The sequence below is a fragment of the Plectrocnemia conspersa genome, unplaced genomic scaffold, assembly GCF_051122295.1.
Source record: "Plectrocnemia conspersa isolate PC_06_02 unplaced genomic scaffold, ASM5112229v1 ptg000001l, whole genome shotgun sequence".
NCBI classification, from domain to species: Eukaryota; Metazoa; Arthropoda; class Insecta; order Trichoptera; family Polycentropodidae; genus Plectrocnemia; species Plectrocnemia conspersa.
In genome coordinates this window covers 2,282,328-2,308,647 of record NW_028277165.1, presented here as the reverse complement: position 1 = coordinate 2,308,647, position 26,320 = coordinate 2,282,328, and the positions used below count along the sequence as shown (strand labels likewise).

Genomic DNA, 26,320 nt, shown 5'->3' with positions numbered 1-26,320 from the left:
CATTTTTTCTTTACAAATAATAATATTCAAAAATAAATGATAAAAAAAATATCTATAAAAATTAAACACAAATTACATAAAATAACACATAAATCATACAAAAATAATAAATTGAAAAAATGAAACTACATTTTATTACTGTATGCATTTGACACAGCTCTGTGACAAACGAAACACGATATACGCGTAATTTTATTACCAGAATAAAAATTACAGGTACGTTTTTGTTCAATATTATGAGTACTAATGGGTGAAGACGATGTAGGAAGATCTTCTGGTGCATAAGTCTTTACTAATAATTCTATCACTGACGGACGGTTTATGCAAATTAACATTCTTCTGTCGTTCAATTACAGTTTTTTTATTACATCTACCGAACATCGATCGGCGATTCGCCACTAAAAATATTTATGCATCTATATCTTAAGGTATTGAAAGCCATAATATCAATGAGCTCCATAAATATTCTGAATAACCACTGCCATGTCGTCCGTACGCGCATTCCCATAAACCATGCATTAGGGCGCCATGTTGACGTCACATCTCGCGTCTCTTTCTAGCATTCACTCGTCTCTTTCTAGCATCGTCTTAGAGGCGCCTCGCTGCCGCTCGCGCCGACTATTACTGTAGAACCAAACAACCTAACCTTTTTTAATGATATTGTATTGATTTGTTCTCATTTCGGTATATCTTGTAATTGTCCAGCATCATCCAATCTATGACCAACTGATCCCGCGATCGCAGCGGTGTATGAAGCGACGCATGCGAGTATTTGTGGAACTGATTTAGGCGCCGGCGTGAAACGTCATCGTGACGTCACTGTGGCGCTCTAACGCGTGTATATATATTCACGAGTTATTTTGACTCCTAGATGAACTCCGCTATTTGTTCTGGTTATAAAAATTAATCACCGATGGTCATTTGTTTTTGCTGCCTTCACTATATGTTCAAAATTTTTGTACTGAGTAGGGCCGGTTTCACACGTGCCGGGTGGACTTTCCCGGCACCGGGCTAGCGCCGTGTAGTGGGGGTGGTGTTGTATGGGCAGCATCGGGCCGGCACGTCTGAAATGGTCAGTACTAGTCCATACAACACCACCCCCACTACACGGCGCCGGCCCGGTGCCGGGCGAATCTATCCAGCACTCAGGTTTTTAAATCACACAATATACTTTTGATTAGTGTCTGTGAATTAATTTAGTTTTTCGTAAGCACATATGCCGAAGAGAACGCTTTAGCTATCACTTACACCTTCTCCTGATTAGTATTGGTTGCGTTGTATGAGTAAAACTATAGACAGAATACTTTTCATTTTAACATAACTTTATTGAATACAATAATATTATTGATTATAATCATCATTATTAAAAAATAAAAATGTGGACAAAACTCGTTTGATTAATATGAACAGATAACAAACACCTAGAGTAATTGAATGAGTTTTGTTGGCACCTTGGCAAAATATACATGTATTTACATTTGCACTTACACAAGTGTAGACACATGTACTGCATTTTACGATAAATATAATATGGGTGTTTTATTATGGAATATATATGTATAAATAATGAATTAAATCTTTTGTATGTTTACAAAGCTTGTAATACAACCGAAAAGAGCTGTTTAGCCTTTGACCAACATCGATTCACAAAAAAGCTGTTAATTTCATAGATACAATAATACGCTTGAAAATATTATATATGTACATAAAGTGTGTAATGTCGACAAAATTGCAATTACGTATAAAATTAAATAGGAGATTATTGCTGCGATTGGCCATTTGTGGTTGAATATTTGTTAAATAAGCAATCGTAATATGATAGAAATACATCAATATTATTTTATTATTAAATTACGCTCTTCACAGATAAACCTCCTTATCTGTTTCCAAAGAGTAAGTTGAAAAAATAATATCCAGTCGCACAATGAAGAAATTTGTGAAATATGTGTAGTCTGAAATAAAAATAGATAAGTTATTTTCAGTTTATGAATATAAATAGATAACTACCATGAAATAAATTGTATAATATTAGATAACTAGCATTAAATAAATGTGTATAGTACCTTTGAAGATTCTTTTTTGCTACAGGCATACTGTCCATCGAGTCTTTCATGACAAACTTTCTAACACCCATTATGTAGCTTAGAACGTATTTTTTCCAATCGATAGCCGATAGATCTGCAGGGAAGTAGACATTTTCGCCAGTCTCTTTCAGAGCGTTCAACATGCTTTTAAAGTTGTCGTTTTGGAAATTCCATTCGTGGCAGGCGAAGAACTCACCGGTGACCATTGCCATCTTGAACCTTCTAGATATCTTCAGCATTCTATAAATCGCATTTGAAACATGAGAAGCAAATAGTAATAGATTCAATACTTTTAGAACGGTATTTTAAGTAATAATTAGGTTACACATACATGGGTTTTTTTCCTTGAGCTCTTAGCATCATGTCAAATATGTAGCTGGGCAATATATGTGTGAGCATTTCCCAAAACGTGTTCATTAGTCGGCTATGCACAAACCTAAAGTTTGGATAAAGCATGCAGTGTTTGCTGGGGTGTTGTCGACCCACCGTGATTACCATGTCGATGAAATCGTCCCACAGCAAAGGGTTAATCTGACTTGATGTACAGTTGTACACCGTGACGTCGTTGGTTCTGTATTAAAAGGGTAATTTAGAAGATTAAAAAAAGTTGAATATACCATGTACAGATTTTTACATTACTCACTCTAATGTGGTATGATGCCAAGCTGCAGCTATGCACATATTTACGACGAAATCTACTGGTATTAAATCGACAATACGGTTCTGGTCAACGTAACCCGTGCGAAGAGTTCCTCTATATATTTCCATTGCAATACCTGGTGAGAAAAAGTTTTAAATAAAAATGATCAAAAATATTTCAATTTGATATAAGTGGCTCAGAATCAAAGTAGTCTATTATTTATATAAGTCCATTATCTTGGCAATTGAGTAAAATAAACGTGATACAACTGATATATATCTTTGAACAAAAAATAAAGTTTTATATCTTTAAACGAAATTTAATAGGGAAAAACCTTGAGGCAGAAAGGAAAAAGATATGCACAGTGCTATTTAAATTACATAAAAAAACTCGCTAATAAAACATTGAAAGTATTGAAAATTGAATTACTAATATTTTTTATTGAAAGCTTAAAAAAACTAAGATATTTTATTGTAAATATCATTGTAATGCTAAATTGATGTACATTGGTATTTAAATTGTATTCCGAAAAAAACTCATCTCAATATTGGCAGCAAGAATCAAGTAGATATTGCATATAGCATAAGAAATGGATTATTTATGTGATATGTTTTTTTCCGAATAACAAATTAAATATTGGTTCTGTAAAGTTATTTATACAAGTCGATAAAGATATATATTTTGAGTCAATAATAAGTTTATTCAATGTAGATGATAGATATAACAAAAAATATAGATAGTCATAGTCCTAGCCACTCATATAAATCAGCTGTACCTGTGACACCAAATATGTTATCTACCCATCCAGGATGTGGTTCATTATAAGCTGCTGTGACTAAACATAAAACATGAATACATTAAACAAATTATTATATACATCTATAATTGAGACTTTAAGATGATAATACCAATCGACGGCCTGACGATGGCTATCGGTAATTTTCCAAAATGACGTTGGATTATGTTTTCAGCAAACGATTTTGTGAGAGTGTAAGTGTTGGGATGACCATCCTGAAAATGTATATTTGTAAAAAAATCAAGCATTTATTCTACTTACTTTTTAGTAAAGCTAGCAAAATCCTACCGTGAGACTGGATGCTATCATATCTATGCTTTCTTTGGGGAGTGCGTTGGCACATTGGAGCAAAGTGTCTGCATCGCTGGCTGATGGATATACCTTTTCCTTTACTTCGTATCTGTTGGCGTTACTGTATGCAGTAGAAACGTGCACGATACTCTGAAATAACAAATATTTAAAAATACAAGGCTTATAAGAACAAATACATTTATACCTCGATTTATGCGGTACCCATTCTACTTGATTTAGAGTATTTAAAAAAAAACATTTTTTTTAAATACTCTAAATCAAATATATTTGGTAACGTACAAACGCATAGGCATTTAAGCTACATCTGGAACCACTCTCACTGCCCATGCAGTGTGTTTACTTCATAATTTAATAAAAACGTTAAATATTTTTTGACCATTTAATTAAAAATTTCGTTTTATGCCTCGATTTACGCGATATTTTATAAACGTAACTACCGCGTAAATCGAGGGATGTTGTGTGTATACAAATAATTATTTATTTCGAAAAGAAAGTCATTTGTGATTTGTATTTACGAATAATTATTGATTGAATACTTTGTATGCCGGAGAAGAGAATCTGCGTTTCGCGACGCTCAACGCTTAATTTAAGAGTCCTAATAAGTTTATTATTAGGACTCTTAAATTTTGTGCATTGTTCAGACAATTAGTCTAGGGATTTTATTTTATAAAAATAAAATTCCAAGACTAATTGTTTGAACAACGCACAATTTTTTTTTCTGTAACTGGAATAAATAAAACTGTTTAACTCAGATCGATCTTCGCGCGGCATGCGTCCTAATACATATGGTGTACCATCAATTGAGTTCATCTACTGATCGAACCTGGACGAATAACATACCTTTAGATTTCTAAACTTGGAGCATATCTCCAGAACGTTTCTAGTGCCTTGAGTGTTAAGCAAAAGAGCGTCTGATAGGGGTTCCACAAAACGAACAGTAGCCGCCGAATGGATGACAATGCTGACTTTCTGGATCATGATATCTTCATCTTGTTGGCTCAGTCCTAAACGGGGCAGAACCACGTCCCCTGCCACTGGTTTAACCTTTTCCAGCTGTTCTGGACGCTTATTTCTGATCGTGTCGAATATCTATATAGAAAAAAAACAATAAACAATACATGATTACAGTACCAGTTAAGAAATTGCAACAAATGCATTGTTACAGGGGTCAGAACTAAGAGGACACTGAAACCAAAACTGATAAAAAATTGTAAAATCAGCATGATAAACTAGTGGTATATGTCAGTGACTAATGTCTATAAGACATAGATTTAAATCCTATATGAACCAAAGTGATTTTAAATTTCTATCGTGTCAATGAAATATCACAAATAGGGTTTTCCTAAATTTTACTAATAAATCGGATGAAAATCTTGATGAAAAATCAAAATAAAATCATAAGTCACTTCTATTGATTGTGAAGGTTAATAATAATTTGTGATTTATAAAATATATGTCGGTGTCTCACAACTTAATTAATAGTTATTGATTGTGTTTACATGGTTGTAACACATTGAACCAAAATATGTATAATATATTTTTAACATTTACTATATCGTATTAAAAAAAAATAAGGTATAAAGAAAAAGGAATGTTAGTTAGCTTAAAAAACTTTAAAATGTTTAGATCAGTTGTTGCTTAAAAGGAAGCTTACCATGTTTCGCATGAGCTCCTTGAATCGATGCTCCACGCCCACATCGCGCTTGGGTCTCATCAGAATGAAGACTGTATCCAAGTTTTCGCAAGTTCTTAGCAATTTTTCCAGCAGGGCTTTTCCGACAAAACCAGTGGAGCCGGTGAGGAACACAGAGGCGCCATTGTAGAAGGATAGAACTCCACCTTCGGTCTTTTTGAAATCCATCGGCGTTCCAATGTTGTTGTTGTTCGAAATATCTTCGAGGCTATCTATAGCGTCCATCTTTGAAGACGAGATGTGACTGTGGACAAAAAATTAATCTATTTTAGATATTAAATTAAGATAAAATAAAATAAAACCGACACTACATAATTAAAAGTATAATATATTTAACTTTAAAACTTTATAATAATTTTAGATATAGTTTATCACAATTAGAACTTAAATCTCAATAGTAGGGTACAATTATAGTGATCTTAAGCATAAATATGAATAGTTTTAGGAAGACTAGGATCATTCGCCGTGCCTATTCGAAAAATAAACGAAGAGCAAATAACTTCACACTAAACTTGTTTCTAGTTAATAAAATTATAATGGTCTTTTAAGACTTGTTAAAAGCTCATAAAAACAATTGCTATATTTGCGCTTTCTAAGAACGATTTTTTTAGCCGGCGGTAAATATTACAAAATATTGCGTGTCTAAGCAAACATTATTTAAACGGTTAAAAACCATATTAATTTAAACAAGTCTAAATGGTCGGTGTAAAGTACAAAAGAATGCGTCGCATATCTCCGCAAATTGAAATCCTTACTCTCGGCCCTGACATTCTAAATATTGCAAAATCTACATATTTTTTCTGGCTATTTCTAAGAGATCTAATACACTAATAAAATCAATATCTATTGTGTATGATAATACCAACGCCACATTTATTTTTGATTACATTTTAAGTAAAACAATACAAATTAATTTAAAACAGAACAGATTGTCTTATATTCAGTTTTTATTATAAAAGCTTTCAATTACGGCCTACATTAAATATGCTAGTATTTTAGATTTAAATGTTTTAGTTTTATATGTTTTATATTAAACCTGCTAAACTTTTATAGTATGTATAATAGTTGCATTTGAGCTGAAATATTTTTTGCAAGTCTATATAATATTTTTTACAAGACTATATATTAATCGTTTTTCGGATGGTTTTATGAAGGGTTTTGCTAAAAGTATTTTATTTTCAATAAAATAATTTCAGTTCATTTCAGAGCTCAGCTGAATTATAATTATATACGCAATAATTTTTTTAAAAGTTTTTATAATAATAAAAAACACATCCCGTGTTGATGTTGAAATTTGGACGACCGTGATTGATGTCATATTATTATTAAAAAAAAGTAAAAAAGCAAACCTGCTAGTAGTCGATTCGTCGTTGACTAAATTAGTCATTTTTTGTTAAATATAATATTATAACTTTGTATTATTGGATTATTTTACACATATATTTATATTTGTAACATAGAATTGTCTTAAAAATTCAATGTTATAATTTATTATTTATTTAGAACATATTATTAATCGGGATTTGCATTTTTTCCGAAGTTAGTAAAACGCGAGCACTGACACAAATGCGTCACAACTGTCGCGTAGTCGGAGTAAAAATGGCTCCTGACAATGTTCGGTGAATCGATGACGTTAAATAATTAATTCCGTACAAAGAACACCTTCTTATATAGCTATTAACGCGTGAAAAAGTCAATCGAAAACTTACATAAATTGGACATTTAATGATGAAGGTTATAATATTTAGATTTAAAGGTTGATTTAAAAATTACCCCTTCTTTAACATATTTTTTTGATCAAACGATTTTGTAGCAAAAAATATACTATTATCCTATTTTCTTTAATTGCTTAAAAAATTAGAGAGACTGAACGAAGTTAGATATACATATGTATAATACATTTAAATCCAATACAAAGATTTTGTTATTAATAAGGTAAGAAAAGTTCTACAACTGACTAAAATTTGATCAAATATACAAGAAACTTACCTGAATTAGTCTTTAAAAATAGTTAGGAATAATACTTTTTTATCAATTCGGTTCAAAAGTCACATATATTCAAGTAAATACAAAACTTATGTATCTCTATATAATAAATAATATAACTAACTCACTTCATTTTAACTTTGAATGTAATTTTTTGCTTATTTCTATCAAAAAATAAACTAAAATATCTAAGACAGTGCTTTTCAACCGATGTGCTGCGGCACACTGGTGTGCCGCGATATACTGTCGCGAAAATATAAAAAAATCGCACTTCTCAAATGGGCTCCACAATATCAGATTTTAATAAAATAATTAATTTTTTTTCGCTATTCGGTCAAATAAGATTTGATACTTAATAAAAATATATAAAAGTTTTTTTATGTAAAATTATAGTTTATAAGGCAAAAAAAAAATTGCTGCGCAACTATGTGTAACATCATTTTATGCCTTTACTGTGATGTAAACCGAGTGTACGTGTAATCTTATTATGAAAACATCTCTATACAATAAAATGTTTATATTTTTAAAATTTCACCGCTATATACTTTTAAGAAGTAACAAAAATTAATCCGTCTAAAATATCGAGTATTAATTTACTAATTCAGTTAAAAATATTAGTGTTGTAATTCAGATATTTTGCTTATGTTTTTCTTATAAATACATATTAAATATTTTAATTTTTTTAATGCTGCATTTATAAATATTATTTGAGTCGTTTCAGGACTAAAATAATAATAATTGTTGCGATTCGTGTTTTTCTAATTTAAACTTTTACACATTTTTGAAATGTAGATTAAGTATACATCACCCAAGCGTGTCGATTTACATGCACTGTAAGGAAAAAGTTAAGTATTATATTTTTTTATCAATATCAATTCTATAATAAATATTAAAAATAACAAAATGAATGGAGAAATTCAATAAAAAAATCTTTTCTTAAACATTATTTATAATGTTTTATATAGATTTTAAGTATGCACATTATAAAAGGAGATAATTGTACTTAAACTATTTTTGTAATAACTGTTATTATCACATTATTTATACACATGCATTTTTTTTATTATTTAATAAAATAAAAAAAAGAATAGATAAATAGAAAAAAGAAGATTTTATTAATGTGAATTATAACAGCTATTAACAAAATAGGTTTTATATTTATTACTATAAGCTATTGGAAAATATTATTGTGATGATTATCAAAAGTAAAATCACTACTCGAAGCTAGATAAAAAAATAGTATATGGTCTAATTCTGATTGGTTCTTAAAAAAAAACACTTCTCTTATCTTGCCAAAGAACGGATTTGCGTCACGGACAAGCAGAAAGTTTGTCATCGCCAAGGAAGGACGTAATCGTGCACCACAGAATGTGCACTCGCTTTCGGGGCCGACACCAGGGCTTCGCCCTTGACTTTGGCCAGTCTATACATCAGGGACCAGAGTCACCATGACCTCTGGAGAATTGACGACGTCAGATTATGGCCATAAAACTTTTATTAAAAATAAACCTAATAGAATAGAGCTATGTTTATTTAACAGCTTGATTCACTATTTTGAAACAAAATGGCGGCTATTTATACAATCAAATAATTCACAATGAAAAATATTCAAATTATGTAAATAGTAAAAAGGTTTTATATTTAAAATTAAAATAAAATGAAAATATTTTCCTTAAACTTTTTTGGGTAATTTTTGTGTAAAAATATTATATTTGTCACAGTTATAGTATATATCCGCCATATTTATTTAAAAATGGCGGTTATTAACAAAATTAAAAAATCTTTACTACGTCACAAATAATTCTAGAGAAAAAAGTAGAGAACAAAATAATTTAGAATAGAAATAATAATAAAATATATAAAATGGAATTTAAATTGGATATAACGGCTTTTGAAGACACTGTAACTGCCGTAGTTTTAATCATAGCAACATGAAACTAGTTTCAAAAATAGCCCTTGTTAATAATTGAATTATTTTTGTTAGCAAGGCTAATGCGCCATCTTGTTTCAAAATGCCAGCTTCTAGCAAAATTTAAGATTCACTTCGTCTATTAAAAAAATAAAATAAAATAATTAAAAAAATTGAATTCATAATGGATATAACGGTTTTTGAGGACACGATAACTACCGTAGTTTTGATCAAACCAGCATCAAATTTTTATAAAAAATAAATCTCGCTTTAAAGATCAACACATTTTTTTGTATGGAAATCAACCTAATTTTGCAAAACGAAATTTTCTAGTTTTTAATTTATTACTGTCTAAGAAATATTATTAAATGAGTTATTTTACTTTAATATAACCCTTGTATGCTACAATAATTTTTTCTACCATAAAAACAGGATGATTAAAATCAAATTTGAAATTAGTTTACTATCAAAATATCACGTAAAAATATAAATATTTTTTTTTATTATTAATGAGATGAGGTTGTGATAAAGAGCTAATAATTCAATACTTCAAGATTCAGTTTTGTGCTCTATGTATTTATAGCTATTACTAAAATTTAAAGATTCACGCCTGTAACTTTATATACACAAATTTCTTCAAAGTATATTTTATAATAAAAATATAATAAATATAATATAAAAAAAAATTGTGGTAAAAATCTACTATACTGATTTTAATGACTAAAAGCATGTAACATGATAATACAGCTCATTTTTAATAATTAAAAATTATAGTCGAATATATAATCAAGTTTTCTTAAACAAAAAAAATACTTCCACTACCTTCTTATAAATCCAATTAAGCAAAACATCTGTGAATCGGACAAAACTTTCGCTTGTAAATAAATAATCCATAGCGTGCTGGAAATACATACGTCTGCATGAAAAGTATGGGAAATGCGACAATAGTGTACCTATTATTTTTATTGATTACATTAAATAATAACCACGGATATTTTTTATTAAAAAAATATTAATACACACGTAAATAATAAATAAGGTTTGTAAAATTTTTTTTGTTGCAACATATTTTAATTTAATATTTATTAAGATCATTAATAAATTATTTGGTTTATAATATATTCTATATAGACTACTTATTATTTAATTGTGAGATAAATGGAGACAAATTACCATTTACTTTCATCGAAGGAGTAGTTTACGTGTCCATCGGTCGACATGTGTGTACTAATGAAAGAAATTAGTCGAAGCGGACATATTGATCGGTGAACTGTTTTATTATTAATGGGGACATACCCTTATTCCGAGTATATAAGATAGGTGGTTATATTTATGTAAAGGGGTGAAGTAAAATATGGGATACTAATATGAAATATTAATTTTACGTATCTCCACAATAAATTGAAATATGTAACTTTTCGTAAGCTCTTATATTAAATTGCACAAAGAATTGCACAAAGTGACTCTAATTTATAACATATTTTATTTATTTATTACAAATTTAGTCTTTACATAAAATAATGAAAAAACAAAACATGTACACATACCATACATATGTACACACAATGCTAAAGATTTTTCTATGCTTTCAGAAGCATCTAGATATATATTATTAAATAACTGACAAACACATTTAACAATAGAACTTCATAATCACAGAGTAATATCTACCTTCATAATTAAAATAATTTTAATTTTATTTAATTTTGATTTATGATTTGTCTTCCTGTGGTGTACACTGAATATACATTATCATCTCTGTAATGTATTTAAAATGATTCAAGTTATAACTCATTACACATTTTTATATTTACACAGTGTACACCACCTAGGCGCCCAAATTTGGTTACACTACAAGGGCAAGATTAATTAATTATAAAACATATTATTATAGTGAGACCCTGTGCCTATAAATTATTGATGAACTAAACAAAGACTTATAGAACACGCAAGTACTTTTCTTACTATATATTAAGGAACAAATTTGGTCATAAATGTGATTCAAAATGCTTATTAAATAGCCTTCGTGTATACTAAATTGTTTCTTTATTATTTACTGACAAACGATATACCAATTTATGATTCTACCGTATAATTAGAAAATACATATCGACTGAAAATTTAGAAAATGTTCGATACAAAATTATAAAGAGTCCAAACTAAGAAAATTATGATCTCATGAAACCGATATTACTTTAGAGAATATGAAAATTCTCTTTTCTTTGATACTTTTGCGGAGTATTTTTATTCAGCTCCTGGACACAACAGAGACAACTGATCGTCCGTTTTAGCCATAAAAGAAATTGGCATTTTATACGTGAAGTACGGTTTTGAGAAGCTCAAATCGCGTAGTTCCAAAATTCTTGATTAAAAAATAAAAAAAAAATTTAAAGTATTTTTAATTATTATAAAAAGTACATAGTACATTTTGGTATACAAGTGTTCTTTATAATAATATATTATCTGATTTTATAAATTAAATTACTACAATTTAAATAAATTATATTTTCATCAATAATATTTTTTTTGTATAGTATAAAAACATTTAAGGCCATATTTATGGACTTAAATGCAATAATACTGGGAAACTGATATTAGAAAAAAATATTTGCACCTAAATGATTTTTTCGATTACTTTCCGTATTTTTTGTTATACTATATATCTATTATTATACAATAACTAGAACATGTATTAAATACAGGTAGACAGAATGTTTATTTTTAGGAAAAGCATCGTTCATATTTAAATTAAAAAATTCTACGTCTTAAAAATATTGTGCAAGTCTAAAGTCAATGGTTTTGTATATTTATGCGCAAATTAATATTTTTGAATTATGCAAATAAAATTGAAAATAAAAAAAAGAAGTCAGTTAAAAATATGCTTCCAAAGTTTTATAGGTTTTTTATAAGGCTTGCGAATATAAAATTTTAAAAGTACACGATATTACTTTTTGTAAAAGTTTTTGTCAAGTTTTTTGTTTAATAATTCAATATTGTGAGAATGAAAAAATCAGAAATTATTAATGTTTACATAATAGTACTATTAATTAGCCATTTTCATTTATATAAAATTTATCTATAATAATATAATATTTTGTAATGCATTCTAAAACATTTCTAAGCGTATTTGCTATCTTATTAAATCAAGTATTATAATATTTGTATAGATTAAGTACTATATTATATCGAGAAAATACTAGCGTCGGTAATATGTTTATTTTAATAAATTGTGAAGATTGTATTGTTCGATTGTGCAGAATTTTGCGTACGCATGTTTATCGTCATTTTAAATATTTTTTTTTCGCAATGACGTCGTCGCCTTTTTTACTCAACCTAAAGCATAATTCTTTGTAAATTACACAATAATGAAAAAACGCCAAGTATCACCGATTTCTGAAACGCAATGTCGTGTCAAGGAAGTAACTTTTTCTAACTCGGACAAGATACATCGTTGTTTAGTCTCTCTGGTTACGTAATTATAATTATGAACGATTATATACGAGGTACTATGCTAAATGTTATGCAAAAGGTTAAACATATAAATAAGAACAACTTTATCACAGAGGTAAAATGATATTAATATGTGAAAGTACAAGATGAATATATTGTCGATTTTATTCTTGAAAAAAAAATGCGTAAAGAAAACTAATTTTTGTAACTTAAGCCATAATATACATTACACATTTAATTCGTTTAAAACTAAGTTTTTAATTATATTTTTAAAAATATGGATTTTTGAAGTAGAAAAAGTATTATTTTCTGTATATTTTTTGTTAACGCAATAATGTATATTGCTCATTTTTTGTTATGCTTATTTTTGGCATAAAGGTTAAATTATCTTAAGTTAAAATTTACAATATATATAAGTATATAGCATATAAGAAAAATAACTACGAAGTAATAGGTTATAAAGATCACTACAATAGCACAAAACGATAAGCATTTTATTATAAAAAAACACTTTATATTTAATAATTATAATTTAGACACAAAATCAGCTTTAACCAAATTAAATTTATATGCTAGGAAATATAGTTTTTTTAATCGAGCATTATCATGTATATTAAATTAATATTTATTTATAGAAAAAAATTCAAAACTTCAGTCAAAATATTTAAAAAAATCAGTTAACTTCTTTAGGTATTGGCCGCAAGAATCCTGCTGTTTATGTTTTAATATATAGGATGGTTATTAAAATTTGTTATAGAGCAGTAAATTTGTCTCCCCCAAAAAAATATTAAATTTAGTGTACAATTACATTTGTTAATTATATTATTGAGTAATATATACAAGTTACATTTTTAGGAAATATTGAGCAATGTATAAATTGGATAAAATAAAAAATCAAATGTTATCAAAAAATATAACTACAGAAGTAGATTTAATAAATCAGCATTTAATTTTTTGTAGTGATTTTCATAAAAAAAATTTAATATGTGTATCGATTTAAAATCTTAGTTTTTTATTGGTTTAAATTGTATAATTAATTTGTGAAAAAATTTTTAAACCAAATTTTTATTAATATTTAATAACGTATATTTTTTACAGATAAAATCAATAATACATAAAAATCAAAATGTCAATTTGTGAAATTAAAATCAATGTAGTAATTCATATATATATATAGTTTTTGTGGTAAAAATCTTATTTTACAGTGAAAATGATATTCTTAAAGTTAGACTGATAAAATTGTATTGTATAATTTAAAACGATAAACATAACGAGATCAGAAAAAATCTTTTCTAAGAAAAATAATTTATTTCACAGTAGATTTTAGAAATTGCAATATGTAATGATACTAAAACAAGAAAAAAATTATATAAATATATAAATTGCAGTATCATATATTTGTAGAAATATAATTTTAAATGTTAGATTAAAAATATTAGATTTAATAAATATAACTCAAGCAATATTATTCCAATGGCATCAGTATTACAGAATTTTTGTATGTATTTAATGGGTTGCGTTATGAGAAATTTTACATTTTTTTTTATCGAAGCAGAACTGTAATTGTAATTTTCGTATATTTTTTTGCAAAATCAAAGTATATAATAGAATTTGTTGATCAAATTATTGCAATCAGTTATTTATTTATTTATGAAAAGAAAACCACCAGAGAAATGATAGGACATCAACGTCCCTACACTATTTTTTATTAGTGTTGATCTGTGGCGGTATCTTTGTTTTTACCCAAAAAATATATTATTAAGCTATATTAGCCATTAAATTTGTTTCTGCTACGAATTGTTTAAGTTAGAAAACCTGCACAATAAATCAGTGGTGTAAATTGTTTACTAACACCTAAGATACCTGGGTTAGAATCCCTTTTTTTATTCTCAATTATAGATTTACATTTTATAGTACATATATCGATTTGTGCAGTCATATTATCGCTCTTTGAATAATTTAGTTTTCGTTTATAAGATATATAATGAGATTATGATACAATATTTGTAACATAAATCATGAAAATCCTTATTAGTTTAATAAATAAATTTGTCAATGTATTCAATTTATTGTTAAGTTTAATGTGTTTATTTATACATTACTTAAATTATATTTTTTGTAAACTTTGGTTTAATGTTAATTAGACGGCGGCACAGACCAAATTTCAATGTTAAAATTAAATAATATAAGCATGTTAACATTTTATGGCCTCGTCTAGAATAAAAAACTTAACTCTGTCTTTTGCGTCAATTTACTGAAAGGTACCATAAGTTGTCACTGCGGAAATCATTTTTAATACAAACTTTTGTTTAAAGAAAATCCAATGTCAAACATAAGATAATTTAACCATATCACAAATTGTCTTTTAACGAAGTTTAACTATACACCATAAAAAAAGTATCCGCAAAAACATCCGGTCTTAACCCCTGGTTTGAAGGCAATTATTTTTTTAAATGTTGTTAAATACAGTTTAAAACTTATGCAACAAATAAAGAATGCACCACTTTCCACCACAAACGCAGCAAATATTTAATCGATACTCACGTTTTTCAGCGCGCAGTATGAGAAGAAAACCCCTGCGCCTCTGCAAACGGAGCACTGCACACTGCAACCGAATGCGTCAAAATGCATTCACTTGCACAAAAGTTGCCTGCCGGTTCGCTTTCTTCTCTCATATGCAATCGGTTAAATCTGACTTGCATCAACTGTGTTATTTAACCGACCGCCACTAACTGCGAGTTCGACGTCATCGTGCGATCGACGCGTAACATCTCTTCGAAGAGAGACTGCAATAAAAAATATATACATTTATATAAAACTGCACATATTGAGTGCGAAATTTACGAGGAAAATTCGACCGTGAATTTTGCATGATGGTACTAAAAGGGTAATTAAATTTCTCCTTTCATAAGAGTAATATTGATTAATGTATCTTTCAATATTAAAAGCAGGCAAATTTTTTTTACAAAAATATCTAGATACAATTATTCACGCATTATAAAAATTGAGGATATTTTATTCATGATGTAAAAGAAATTGGCTGCATAATGCACAAAAAAGTTGTGCTAATAAATGTAAATAAATTTATATAAATTGAAACAAATATTTATTTATATATACAATTTGAAATTTGGGGACACGATAACTACTGTAGTTTTTAATATATGACAATATTTATTTCAAAAATATATCTTGTAAATATTTTGTCAGTCTGATCCGTCATCTTATTTTAAAATAGCTGCTATTCAAAAACTTTATTACTCCGTAATTGTAGGGAAATTAACATTGAGGCTAGAATCATGTTAAAATCAAAAGGAAAATAAAATAAAAAAATAAGTTTTTTTTCTACTATAACTACCGTAGATCAAAATCATACAAACTTATAAAAAAAAAAATAAGTTTGTTAGTATAATTAGCTAATTTGTTTCAAAATGGCAGCTAATACAAAAATTGTTATTTCGTTACAAAATCTTAGAGAAAAAAATAAAGGGATTATAAACGTGTAATAATATAAATAGAAAAAAATATTCATATTTTGCCATTGCTGTGTGATATAATAAAGTGTAAGGACACGATACCCGTATTTTGATTATACAACATAAAAGTTATTCTAGAAATAAAGCAGCTCGTTAGTCATCATGATTCGCCATTTTGTTTCAAAATAGCAACTAATAAAAAGTAAAAAAAACGTTACTTCGTTAAAATATTTTGGAGAAAAGGTAAAGTTATTAAAAATGTTTTATAATAAAAATAAAAATTGAAATAAATAAAAAAATAATATTTTTTTTGTCATTAATATGATAAATAACATACTTTAAGGACACGATAATAGTACTTTTAATTATATTTATTGTATTATACATTAAACTTGCTCTAGAATAGATCTTCTAAAAATTTAAGCTACGTTCGTTAGTTCAGTATGATCCGCCATATTGTTGCAAAATTGCGGTTAAGCTAATAAGTAAAAAAATGCAACATCATTAAGAAAATTCTTGGAGAAAAAAGAGTCCAGGCTTAAGTATCCAGATACTTAAGCCTGGACTCCGATGAGAAGAGGATAATCACAGTCAGTCACCTGGCAGACTCCGGCAGAGACTCGAAGAGACCAGCAGACGTCCCGCCGCCCGCGGGCTCCTGGGACTTTACCACACAAGAACCGTAGCAGAGATCAACTTCCGCTATACACCCGCTGCCACGCCATCTACAAAGCCTCTGAGGATCTTCCACCGACATTATCCCTCCGCCAGCTTCTCCACCACCGCTCGGAGAATAACGAACTCGGCCAAAATAGTTTGTTGCAACATATGTAAATATAATTTAATAAAATTCTAACTAGATTCTATCTACGTATTACTGGATGCGAAGTCATACCAAACTTTAAAGTTTCATTGCATGAGCAACGAAAATAGAGGCAAACGCACGTATGCTCTTTCAACAAAAAATAAACGTATAATTTATTATATTTGCAAGATATAGCTGATAGGCAATTGATTATGACTATAATTTTTTTCATGAACTGTCATTTTGCAAAATAAAATAGCTGAGCAGCGCAAAAGAAGTTTATGACGTTTTGCTTTATACTATTTAAAAGAATAAGAGTTAATTACTAGCGAAGATTAAAATAACACTATTTTCGTTAATCACTTTATTTTTGAAACTGCATTTGTTTCAGTATTTATTATTTAAAAAAATTTGTTAGTGTACTTTTTCGTTAAATAATAAATGAAAATAAATATATTACGTATTTAAATGATGTATCAATTTTTTCTGTAATTAAAACCTAAGAATAAAATATATTTAACATCTATACTTTTATTTACAAAATCAAAGCTTAAATATTTATGAGCAGTTTGAATATTGCTGTTGCGTGAAAACGATATTTTTGTATTTTTATGAGATCAGATATTATGTTATTATATTATAAATACAGAACTAGATATATATTACCAAAATAATTAGTCAATAATTCAAAATTACCTTTGTATAGTATACAAGGATCTGTGTGTTTATATTTATTTATTATTTAAATAAAAATAAAATGTGTTTTTATTCAGTGTTATATTTATTGAATGTTTATGTGTGATAATATAATAATTCGAAGATTTGCAATATATGATTGCTCTGAATATATCACTAATTGAATGAAAACATAAAAAACAATTAAAAGGCAATTTTATGTTTATTCTGTCAAACAATGTTTGTCTCTTGAGAAGTTAGGTTTTTGTGCACTCAACATTATGTATTTTACATTAAAATTTACAAAAACTGATTAAATTATAGATAATGTTTATTTTTTTAACAATTGTAATTGAAAATTGTTTAGCTATTCAAGGATAATGTATTTATTAATTAAAAGTTTTTATTTGTTTTGCTATAAAATTTACGCAGTGCTTAATACTATAATATCTATACATATGTACATAAATAAATAATCACGGCAATGACAGTGGCGTAGTTAGAAAAAAGTAAAAAAAGAACATGACATTTATACTACATACTAAAAAATAAATGAGAATTATTAAGCTTTTGCTTGTTTTTTTTTTATAGCAATAATGACACACGATATACTTAAAAGACCATTTTTTTTCAACGGATGCTGTAGCAATTATAATGATATTTTTGTCTTAATTAGGTTTTTTCGCTGCTTATTATTTTTCAATACTCACTTTCAATGGGCAATCGGTACAACTTGCACCAGGTAATTATATATTTATAATATGAACGTCACTCTCATCTTAGTACTTTATTTACAACTACTGTAGATGTTATTTAAGAATAATATAGATTCTACAATACAAAATTTAAATTTCAGAGCGCATTGACTTTTAGTTACCCAAGTTCATTTGACTGTGTAGTGTAAATTTTTTGGGTGGATTGTAAGCACAAAATAATGCATATAGCATTAGCATTGTCCATACAAGTGCTTACAAAGTCGGTGAAATGTGCTTAACAGGTACCTGAATTCCAAATGTCTAGTGACAGCGTTGCCAAATCTCCAGCTGTTTGAATAATCACCAACGCAAAGATTAGTAAAAGGTAATAAAACATAGTCTGTTTACAACCAAAATAGATTAGGAATGAATGAAGCACCTGCGCGAATAATAATCATGACATTTTCATCAGGAGCTTTTATTTAGAACTTGACATTTATATTATTTCGCTTCTGTCTTGGGACACACAATAGTTCACTCGCACTAACCGAAGCTACGTTGAGTAACTACCAATATGACGTTTAGAAAGCTGAGAATGCAGCTGCTTTTCCCTTCACGTCAAATCTAATCTAGCTGCTAAATTCAACCTCATCTTTGGAGAGGACTTTGTGACTTATGAGACGCAGACAAGGCTATCTTTAATAATGCGTAAATCAACATGAATTTAAAACACTGTTAAATATATTGTCAGGCTTTCTAACTATTGATCAGGTGCATACGTCTTTGGTTGCATAAATCCCGCAACAATGAAAATTTGTGAATTTTGGAAGTGATAAAATAAACAAAAACATATTTATATCAAGAAACTGGCTCTATGGCTACTTGGTCGACACAAGGTTTGATTTCGCAGTTTCAGTGAAATATTTGATTTGCTGCTGAACTTTGATGCTATATTCATTTAAATAACCTTCAGTACATGTTTAGATAAGCTGTGAGTACGGAGAATATAATTATTTTTAAAACTATTGTTGTTGTAGTTGTGATGTCATACGCCTTGTAGTTCCGCCACTGGTATTTGCTATTGTTAAGTTAAAACGAATGGATTTTTTTGAGGCACGAAAGTGATAGGAAGATGCAGACTTTCAGAATATATTGAGCAGTCTTTTAGAATGGTCAGCTCCGAGAACGGATAATCCCTATATTCCGGAAGTCGTATAGTTCGGTGTTCAAAATGGCACAGATCGCCATTGCGTTTGTACACGCAATACCCTATTACCGTAATAACAGGTTTCACTGCAAGTGCAAATTTTCGTTTTCCAACTTCCGATACCGGTCGGCTGTTGCACAACTTTCACTTGGTGCTTTTTGCAACGGCGTCGCGTGCACTGCTCTTATAATGCACGTGTAAAATATAGATAGTGCTATGTATACAAGAGATTTTCTCGATTTTAAACGATCACATTTCGTTATGGGCAAAGGAATGTGGTCCATCGCTCCGCTCTGGTTTCTTGCTTCACATCCTCGATTTCAGCCGAACTTCAGATCAAACACCTTTTTGTTTTTATTCAAATCATATGTGTAAATCACGTGAGAAGATCGTTCTAACATTTTTCTGGTTTAGTTACTCTACAATAGGGATTGTGTAAATCTCGATATAAATCAGATATTTTCTAATAACAAGTTTTTATGGCTCACTCAAGGAATGACGATTAGCAAACATTTCACTTCGTCTTTTTTGAACATTTGTTGGTCATCAAAAAATTATTAATGCAATAATAAATGACAAGCATGATTCAATTATTAGATCTCTGCCAAGGATTTGTTCGTTGGATAAATTAAACAAGAGCCAATTTTTTTACACGAAAACATTGACTCTTGTTTCATTCAGCTACAACTTTCCCTTATCAAATATATGCAAATGTTGCTTCTTATGTATAATAGATATCCAGACAATGATTCATTATTTACTTTTAAACATCTTGATGTAACGATTGTCGAAGAGTTACATAATGCAAATTATAACTACCATTGCTTCTAATAAATTGTAATTTCTATGGAAAGTAAACGTGTGCTTTCTGCGACATGTTTATTACAAAAATATATAAATAGTTAATAAAAATATATATATTTTAAACGTATAAATAAGTCTGTGCATACATAAGTTTTAAATAAAATACAAAGAATTAGTTATTTTTTAAACTTTAAATCATACTCACAGATATATAAAGATATACAAAATATATAAAGATGCATTGTATGTAGCTTTACATATATTATATAATAGTATATATAATACATATGTATGTAAATAAGATGCTTATGGCACACAAGTAAAAATAAATATAAGACGATCAAGAAAATGAGAGGAGATCATTGTTCCTAGTATCATACGATACCTTGTTTAATAGTAATTTGTCCTCCTTCAACAAAAATTTCCGTGATTATCTTTTTTAGCTCCCACAGCAATTTATTATCCTATAAGAAAAATTTTCCTAATGGCCTTTTTATTTCTAGTATCCATTAATATTTTCAAAATCTGGTCACCTTACTAATAGGGATGATTTGTAATGAAACTGGAATATTTGTTAATATTCTATAAATATATAACTAGCCTATTCTAGCCAATGGAGCAATAGCTTTCGCTTCAGATTGTGATGTAGTCAGCACGTTAGATCAGTTGTGTATGCCAATGAAAAATATCTATAACGTTGCAAATTCCAGTGTTTTATTGGTACAAAATTATCCTGACCGAGTATCATATACATAGTTAGCTTGTGTATAGTGCTACCTATTGATTGTAAGTTGTAAATAAGTGAGTTATTGCAAGCCCTTTTATAGCTTATTTCCACTGCTTTATGGTCAATCTTTTTGTCAAAGTTTATTTTTATTATGGCCATCTATGATAAAAAATAAATTAATTTCAACTTGGCGCGAATAAATTTTAAGTTAAAAAAAATGTTGTTCAATTGTTTGCGTTTTATAATTTTTGTGTATGGTATGAAATGAGTAGTAACGTGTTACATCGCACTCTTTTGTGTATTATATTTAAAGTAGATTATAAATTTCATCAGTATATAAAATAATAAGCATTAAGGCTATAAAGACGTTGCGTTCCATCCTTAATTGTATTAAATCAATAAGAGAGTTCGAGGTCATTGTACGCTGTGTGTAATTACTTGCATAGTTTACTTGAACATTCATACCTTTTCTGATTGTTAAATAATGCTACCGATTCTTAAATGTTAGAAACATCAAGTTTAAAATATATATTATGGATACTATTATATGGATGGAATACGAGTACTATTCAATCTTATTTTTGAATAACCATCCATGAATATATTAAAAAGTATTTCTTCAAATTGTTGATATTTCTTTAATTTAACATAAGCTAAAGATTATGATGAAAATCATTTAAATTTAAAGCTTGCTCTTTAGTACTTATAACAAAGTACTACTAAAGTATTTATTAATTTATTGCATTAGATCAAGAAAAAAATAGATTTAAGGACTTGACATTAAAGAGTCATAAAGTTACAGTGACACAATATGACACCGTGCCTTTTTTTCTGTGAAAACTATATATGAATAAATAAAATTATTATTTTGTGCCATCGTTCTGGTTCGTTTATTTTTTATTTAAAACCCTGATCAATTCTACCGGAAAAGTGAAAACTGTATAAATAAATGCGTGGATCGTGAGACATGCACCCAATTTCTGATAATAATACAGTTTCCAATTAGTGAATGCTGTTATATTCTTAAAAATCTATACATGTGTATATACAATATATATATATATATATATATATATATATATATATATATATATATATATATATATATATATATATATATATATGTGTATATATATATATATATATTTTTTTTTTGTGAAAATGTATTCAGATATGATTTCACTGAAATGACATTTTAAAAAATATTTTTTTAGATTTTCTTGAAGGGATAGCCCGAGAATTTCAGGTTTATTATCATAGACGTCATTTCAGATTTTTCAAGGGTGGGAGCAATAGTTGGCCAGTCAGTGGTCGTTTTTTTTAATATTTCCATTTCATTAAGATTTGTAGTATTTGATTAAATGACATGCATTTGTCTGGGCAAATTCTAGAGGAAAGGTGGATAATGCACTCACTACCCTCTCTCTTAATGATGTCCCTAGGATGTTGGACCTACCCAATTTTCATAAGGGTATATAAGCCATAATACTGCCAAACAGAATCACTAACTTACACCACTTCACTTCAGATTTGGAATAAATGAGAGTTCAGCCAGACTCGCACTTTACAGACTAAGATGACCCTTGGAAAACCGAGAAAACAACCGTTTTACTTTGGCTAGGTCCAGCTAAAGATGCCACAAGAGTTCAACCCGATCATCGATACGACTTTTAGACAATTTAATGCAGTACTATAGCAAGGATACATACACATCATTATTGCACAAATTTTACATAAATATACAATAATCATAATTCATAGAATTTATATTTATAAATTTGTAAAGCAATTCACCGAGAAGATATTTTTCAACTTTTTTATTTAAAAATATTAAACTAAGGCAGAAAAGATTGATTATTTTGTATCTACTGACTGTATGAAATATGTACACATTTGAATCAAGTTTGAAGTAAACGGTTCAATAGTAAAAGTTACAGCTTTCAGCTTGCAATTTCAAAAGAACGAACCATTAAAACTCAATTAAATTGTCCCACTTCGCACTTTTATCTAAAATAGATCTGTAGTGCTGTAGATAATAATTATTCCAATTTATATATAAAAGTACTTACTGCTATTCTGGAGAAATTCATATTAATCCATTGTATTATATAGCAGTCTCATAGTTGGTACAAACATTAGCTGTCATTCCTTTTGCGCTCAGCTACTAAAAATATATATGTTCAATAAATGGTACAAGAGCTTTCATATTTAGTTTTTATAAGCTTTTAAAACCGAAAAATATTCATATATATTTTCTGCCGTCATCTTTATATTTAATATTATTATTTTGATATACGTTACTCATATATAGGTAGGTAAATTAGGTTTTTATACAATTTTTATTGAGTTATACAACATAATATTAAAAAGTTTATTCATATTCTATAAAAATTACAACAAAAATATATATAAACTTAATATATAGGAAAGTTTGTGTCCACTGTTTTCGCCCATTCGTGCAAACCACCTTCTATGTCTTTAAACATAGGTTTAAAATTTTCTTGGCTTGCAAACTTATCGTTCCATATATCCATCAAAGATTTACAAGCAATTTGTGAGTCATTTCCTCTTCGACATACAAAATAAACTGTAATTATAAAATAGCAATAAAATAAAGTTATACTATATAAATATTTTACAAAAATAGTTGACATTATAACCTTCGTTAATTTTTTCATTCAAAATGGTTTGTGCTAGATCAGAATAGTCAATTTTAGTTATCGGTACATTTACTGAATTATTGATGTTGCAAAGATCAAATTCACCTTCTGATCTTACATCAATAAATGCAACCGGACCGCAAATTCTTTGCGAATTAATTGTCGATAATTTATTTTGAACATTTTTTTTAAAGTCTTTAGGTGAAATCCTTTCATCGGACAATAAAACATTCAATTTTAAATCCTGCAAGTGATATTATAAATAAGATTTTGAACGATTGTTATTATAATAAATATAATTACTTTATCCGAAGCCTGTGCATTGCAAAATTGTTCGTAATCAATTAGTTTCGTTATAGTCGGATTCTCCGAGCAAACATCGCACTTTATATCTCTTCCACGTAATTTAACTAAACAGAAAAACGATTATAATACATTAATATATAATATAACTAAACACATTTATGAATTAAATATACCTCTTGTAAAAGTACAATCGGATCCATCGTACATTAAAAGATATCCAGCTATAGTCGATTTACCCATTATAACATGAATTACTTCCACTGCTTGTAAACAACCCATTATTCCCGGTACTGGGCCGAGTACTCCGTTCTGAGAGCAAGATCCCATCGTTTCCGGTGGCGGAGGTTTTGGAAATAAGCAACGATAGCATGGTCCTTTAACTATCTAAAATAAATAAGTAAATTAGCAATTAATTATATTTTAAATAAAATTATTACAACTAACAGAGCCTTCAGTATTCTTCGCCGAATAATTATACACCGTAAATTGGCCTGAGAGCTGTAAAGCTGCTGCAGAAACCAAAGGCTTTCCAGCTAATACGCAAGCGTCGTTTATCAAATATCGTGTGACTGCATTATCAGTTGCATCGACAACTACGTCATATTCATTAATAATATTCATCGCGTTCAATGAATCTAATTGTTTATTATATGTTGTTATTAATACGTTCGAGTTTAACCTAAAAATTATATTTAATTGAATTGAATTATAATTTAATAATATATTTTGAATTAGGTACCGTTTAAGTGTCATTGCAGCTGATTCGACTTTGCTCATACCGAGCGTTAACTCAGAATGTAAAGGTTGCCTATGTATATTAGTCAATTCAACGTCATCATAATCAACAATGCCAATGTGTCCTAATATATATTTATTTTGTATTTATATTTTAGAAATTGAAGCAACAGTTATATGATTTACTAACCAATTCCAGCTCCAGTTAAATAAATTGCAACGGGACATCCTAAGCCTCCTGCTCCGACTATAAGAACTGAGCTCTTTATTAATTTACTCAATATTTCTTTAGGTTGACCCAACTCGGAGAGTAACGCCTGTCTACTGTATCGTTCAGCGGCCCATTTAGGTATTTCTGGTACATCTTTGACGTTTTCTTTGCATTTCTGTTGGCAATATATTATTGTAAGGTTTATTTAAAATTTATTTCAATTAGATAGTTAAGTATTTAGTTTACATTTTTTGCTTCCTTGAGCCGTAGAAGTTGTTCTTCTTTTAATTGCAGCATTTGCCTAAGAGCCTGAATTTCTTTTTCGATAGAAGAGATATTCATTTTAAAGAAACAAATTTTTGACGGCACGTGAGCTTTGACAGCAAAACAACTCTCTTGGTCTTAGCAGCAAAATATTTGCCCATAAAATCATAAGTTATATAAAAAAGGCTCATATTTCACTATTTTCAATCAGTTTCACTGATATATTGAAATTAAAACAAATTATGTCATTTTAAATACATAGTTTCAGCTAAAAATAAATACCTTGTAAACAATAATTCTTTGCACTAAAAATTATAACTTTGCATTATTAATTAATACTTTATTACTTACGCAGATGTTTTACTACCGGTATATATTTTGTTATTAAATATATCTGATAATTTTTGAAAAACAAAAAACGTTAGCTAACAGATAAATATGTAAATACTATGTCAAAAATATCTGTTTCAAAGTGCAAAATATTAAATTCAAGTTTAAATCTATAAAGTGCATACTATAAAATATCAAATTTGTGGTGCTATATGCTAAAGTATTAAAATTTATGTTTGTGTGTACAAAGTGCACACTATCAAATTTTAGTGCAAAGTAATAAAACTTATATTCGTGTGTACAAAATGCGTATTATAAAATGCTCAATGCAATTAAATATAACCATATAAAATAGATTATTGAATAAATTCTTCCACCTCCACAATAAAAAAAAATTGCTCCATTTATCATATGTTGTTTTTGGCATCTTATATATGTTTAGTAATATATTGTTTAAGAACAGAATACTGGTTAAAGTGGTAATTTTCATTTATTTATATTCTTAAATCAGATAGATACTTAGCCGTATTTTAAACTTCTCTTGTTGTGTAGTGG

At 28.4% G+C, this 26,320-nt stretch overlaps 2 protein-coding genes across 5 annotated transcripts; both read right to left on the bottom strand.

Moving 5' to 3' along the window:
- Positions 1-1,303: 1,303 nt before the first annotated feature.
- On the bottom strand, positions 1,304-15,655 carry LOC148238400 (putative fatty acyl-CoA reductase CG5065). 4 transcript variants are annotated; one of them, XM_088202551.1, is made up of 10 exons: positions 15,415-15,655; positions 5,487-5,769; positions 4,673-4,921; positions 3,809-3,961; positions 3,633-3,735; positions 3,500-3,559; positions 2,728-2,860; positions 2,416-2,655; positions 2,064-2,324; positions 1,304-1,952 (listed from the first exon to the last, which is right to left on the bottom strand). In XM_088202551.1, the coding sequence occupies exons 2-10, from the start codon at positions 5,748-5,750 to the stop codon at positions 1,877-1,879; spliced, it is 1,539 nt and encodes a 512-aa protein (XP_088058677.1). In that variant the 5' UTR covers positions 5,751-5,769; positions 15,415-15,655; the 3' UTR covers positions 1,304-1,876. The 4 variants fall into 4 exon arrangements, with proteins under 4 accessions (XP_088058677.1, XP_088058668.1, XP_088058685.1 ...); XM_088202542.1 differs by lacking the exon at positions 15,415-15,655 and adding an exon at positions 7,640-7,750; XM_088202559.1 differs by lacking the exon at positions 15,415-15,655 and adding an exon at positions 7,515-7,738.
- A 7,963-nt stretch (positions 15,656-23,618) lies between these two features.
- Positions 23,619-25,569, bottom strand: Uba4 (Ubiquitin-like activating enzyme 4). Its single transcript, XM_088202590.1, has 8 exons — positions 25,418-25,569; positions 25,151-25,346; positions 24,965-25,085; positions 24,670-24,904; positions 24,399-24,609; positions 24,223-24,329; positions 23,920-24,163; positions 23,619-23,846 (listed from the first exon to the last, which is right to left on the bottom strand). The coding sequence occupies exons 1-8, from the start codon at positions 25,511-25,513 to the stop codon at positions 23,674-23,676; spliced, it is 1,383 nt and encodes a 460-aa protein (XP_088058716.1). The 5' UTR covers positions 25,514-25,569; the 3' UTR covers positions 23,619-23,673.
- Between the last annotated feature and the right edge of the window lie 751 nt (positions 25,570-26,320).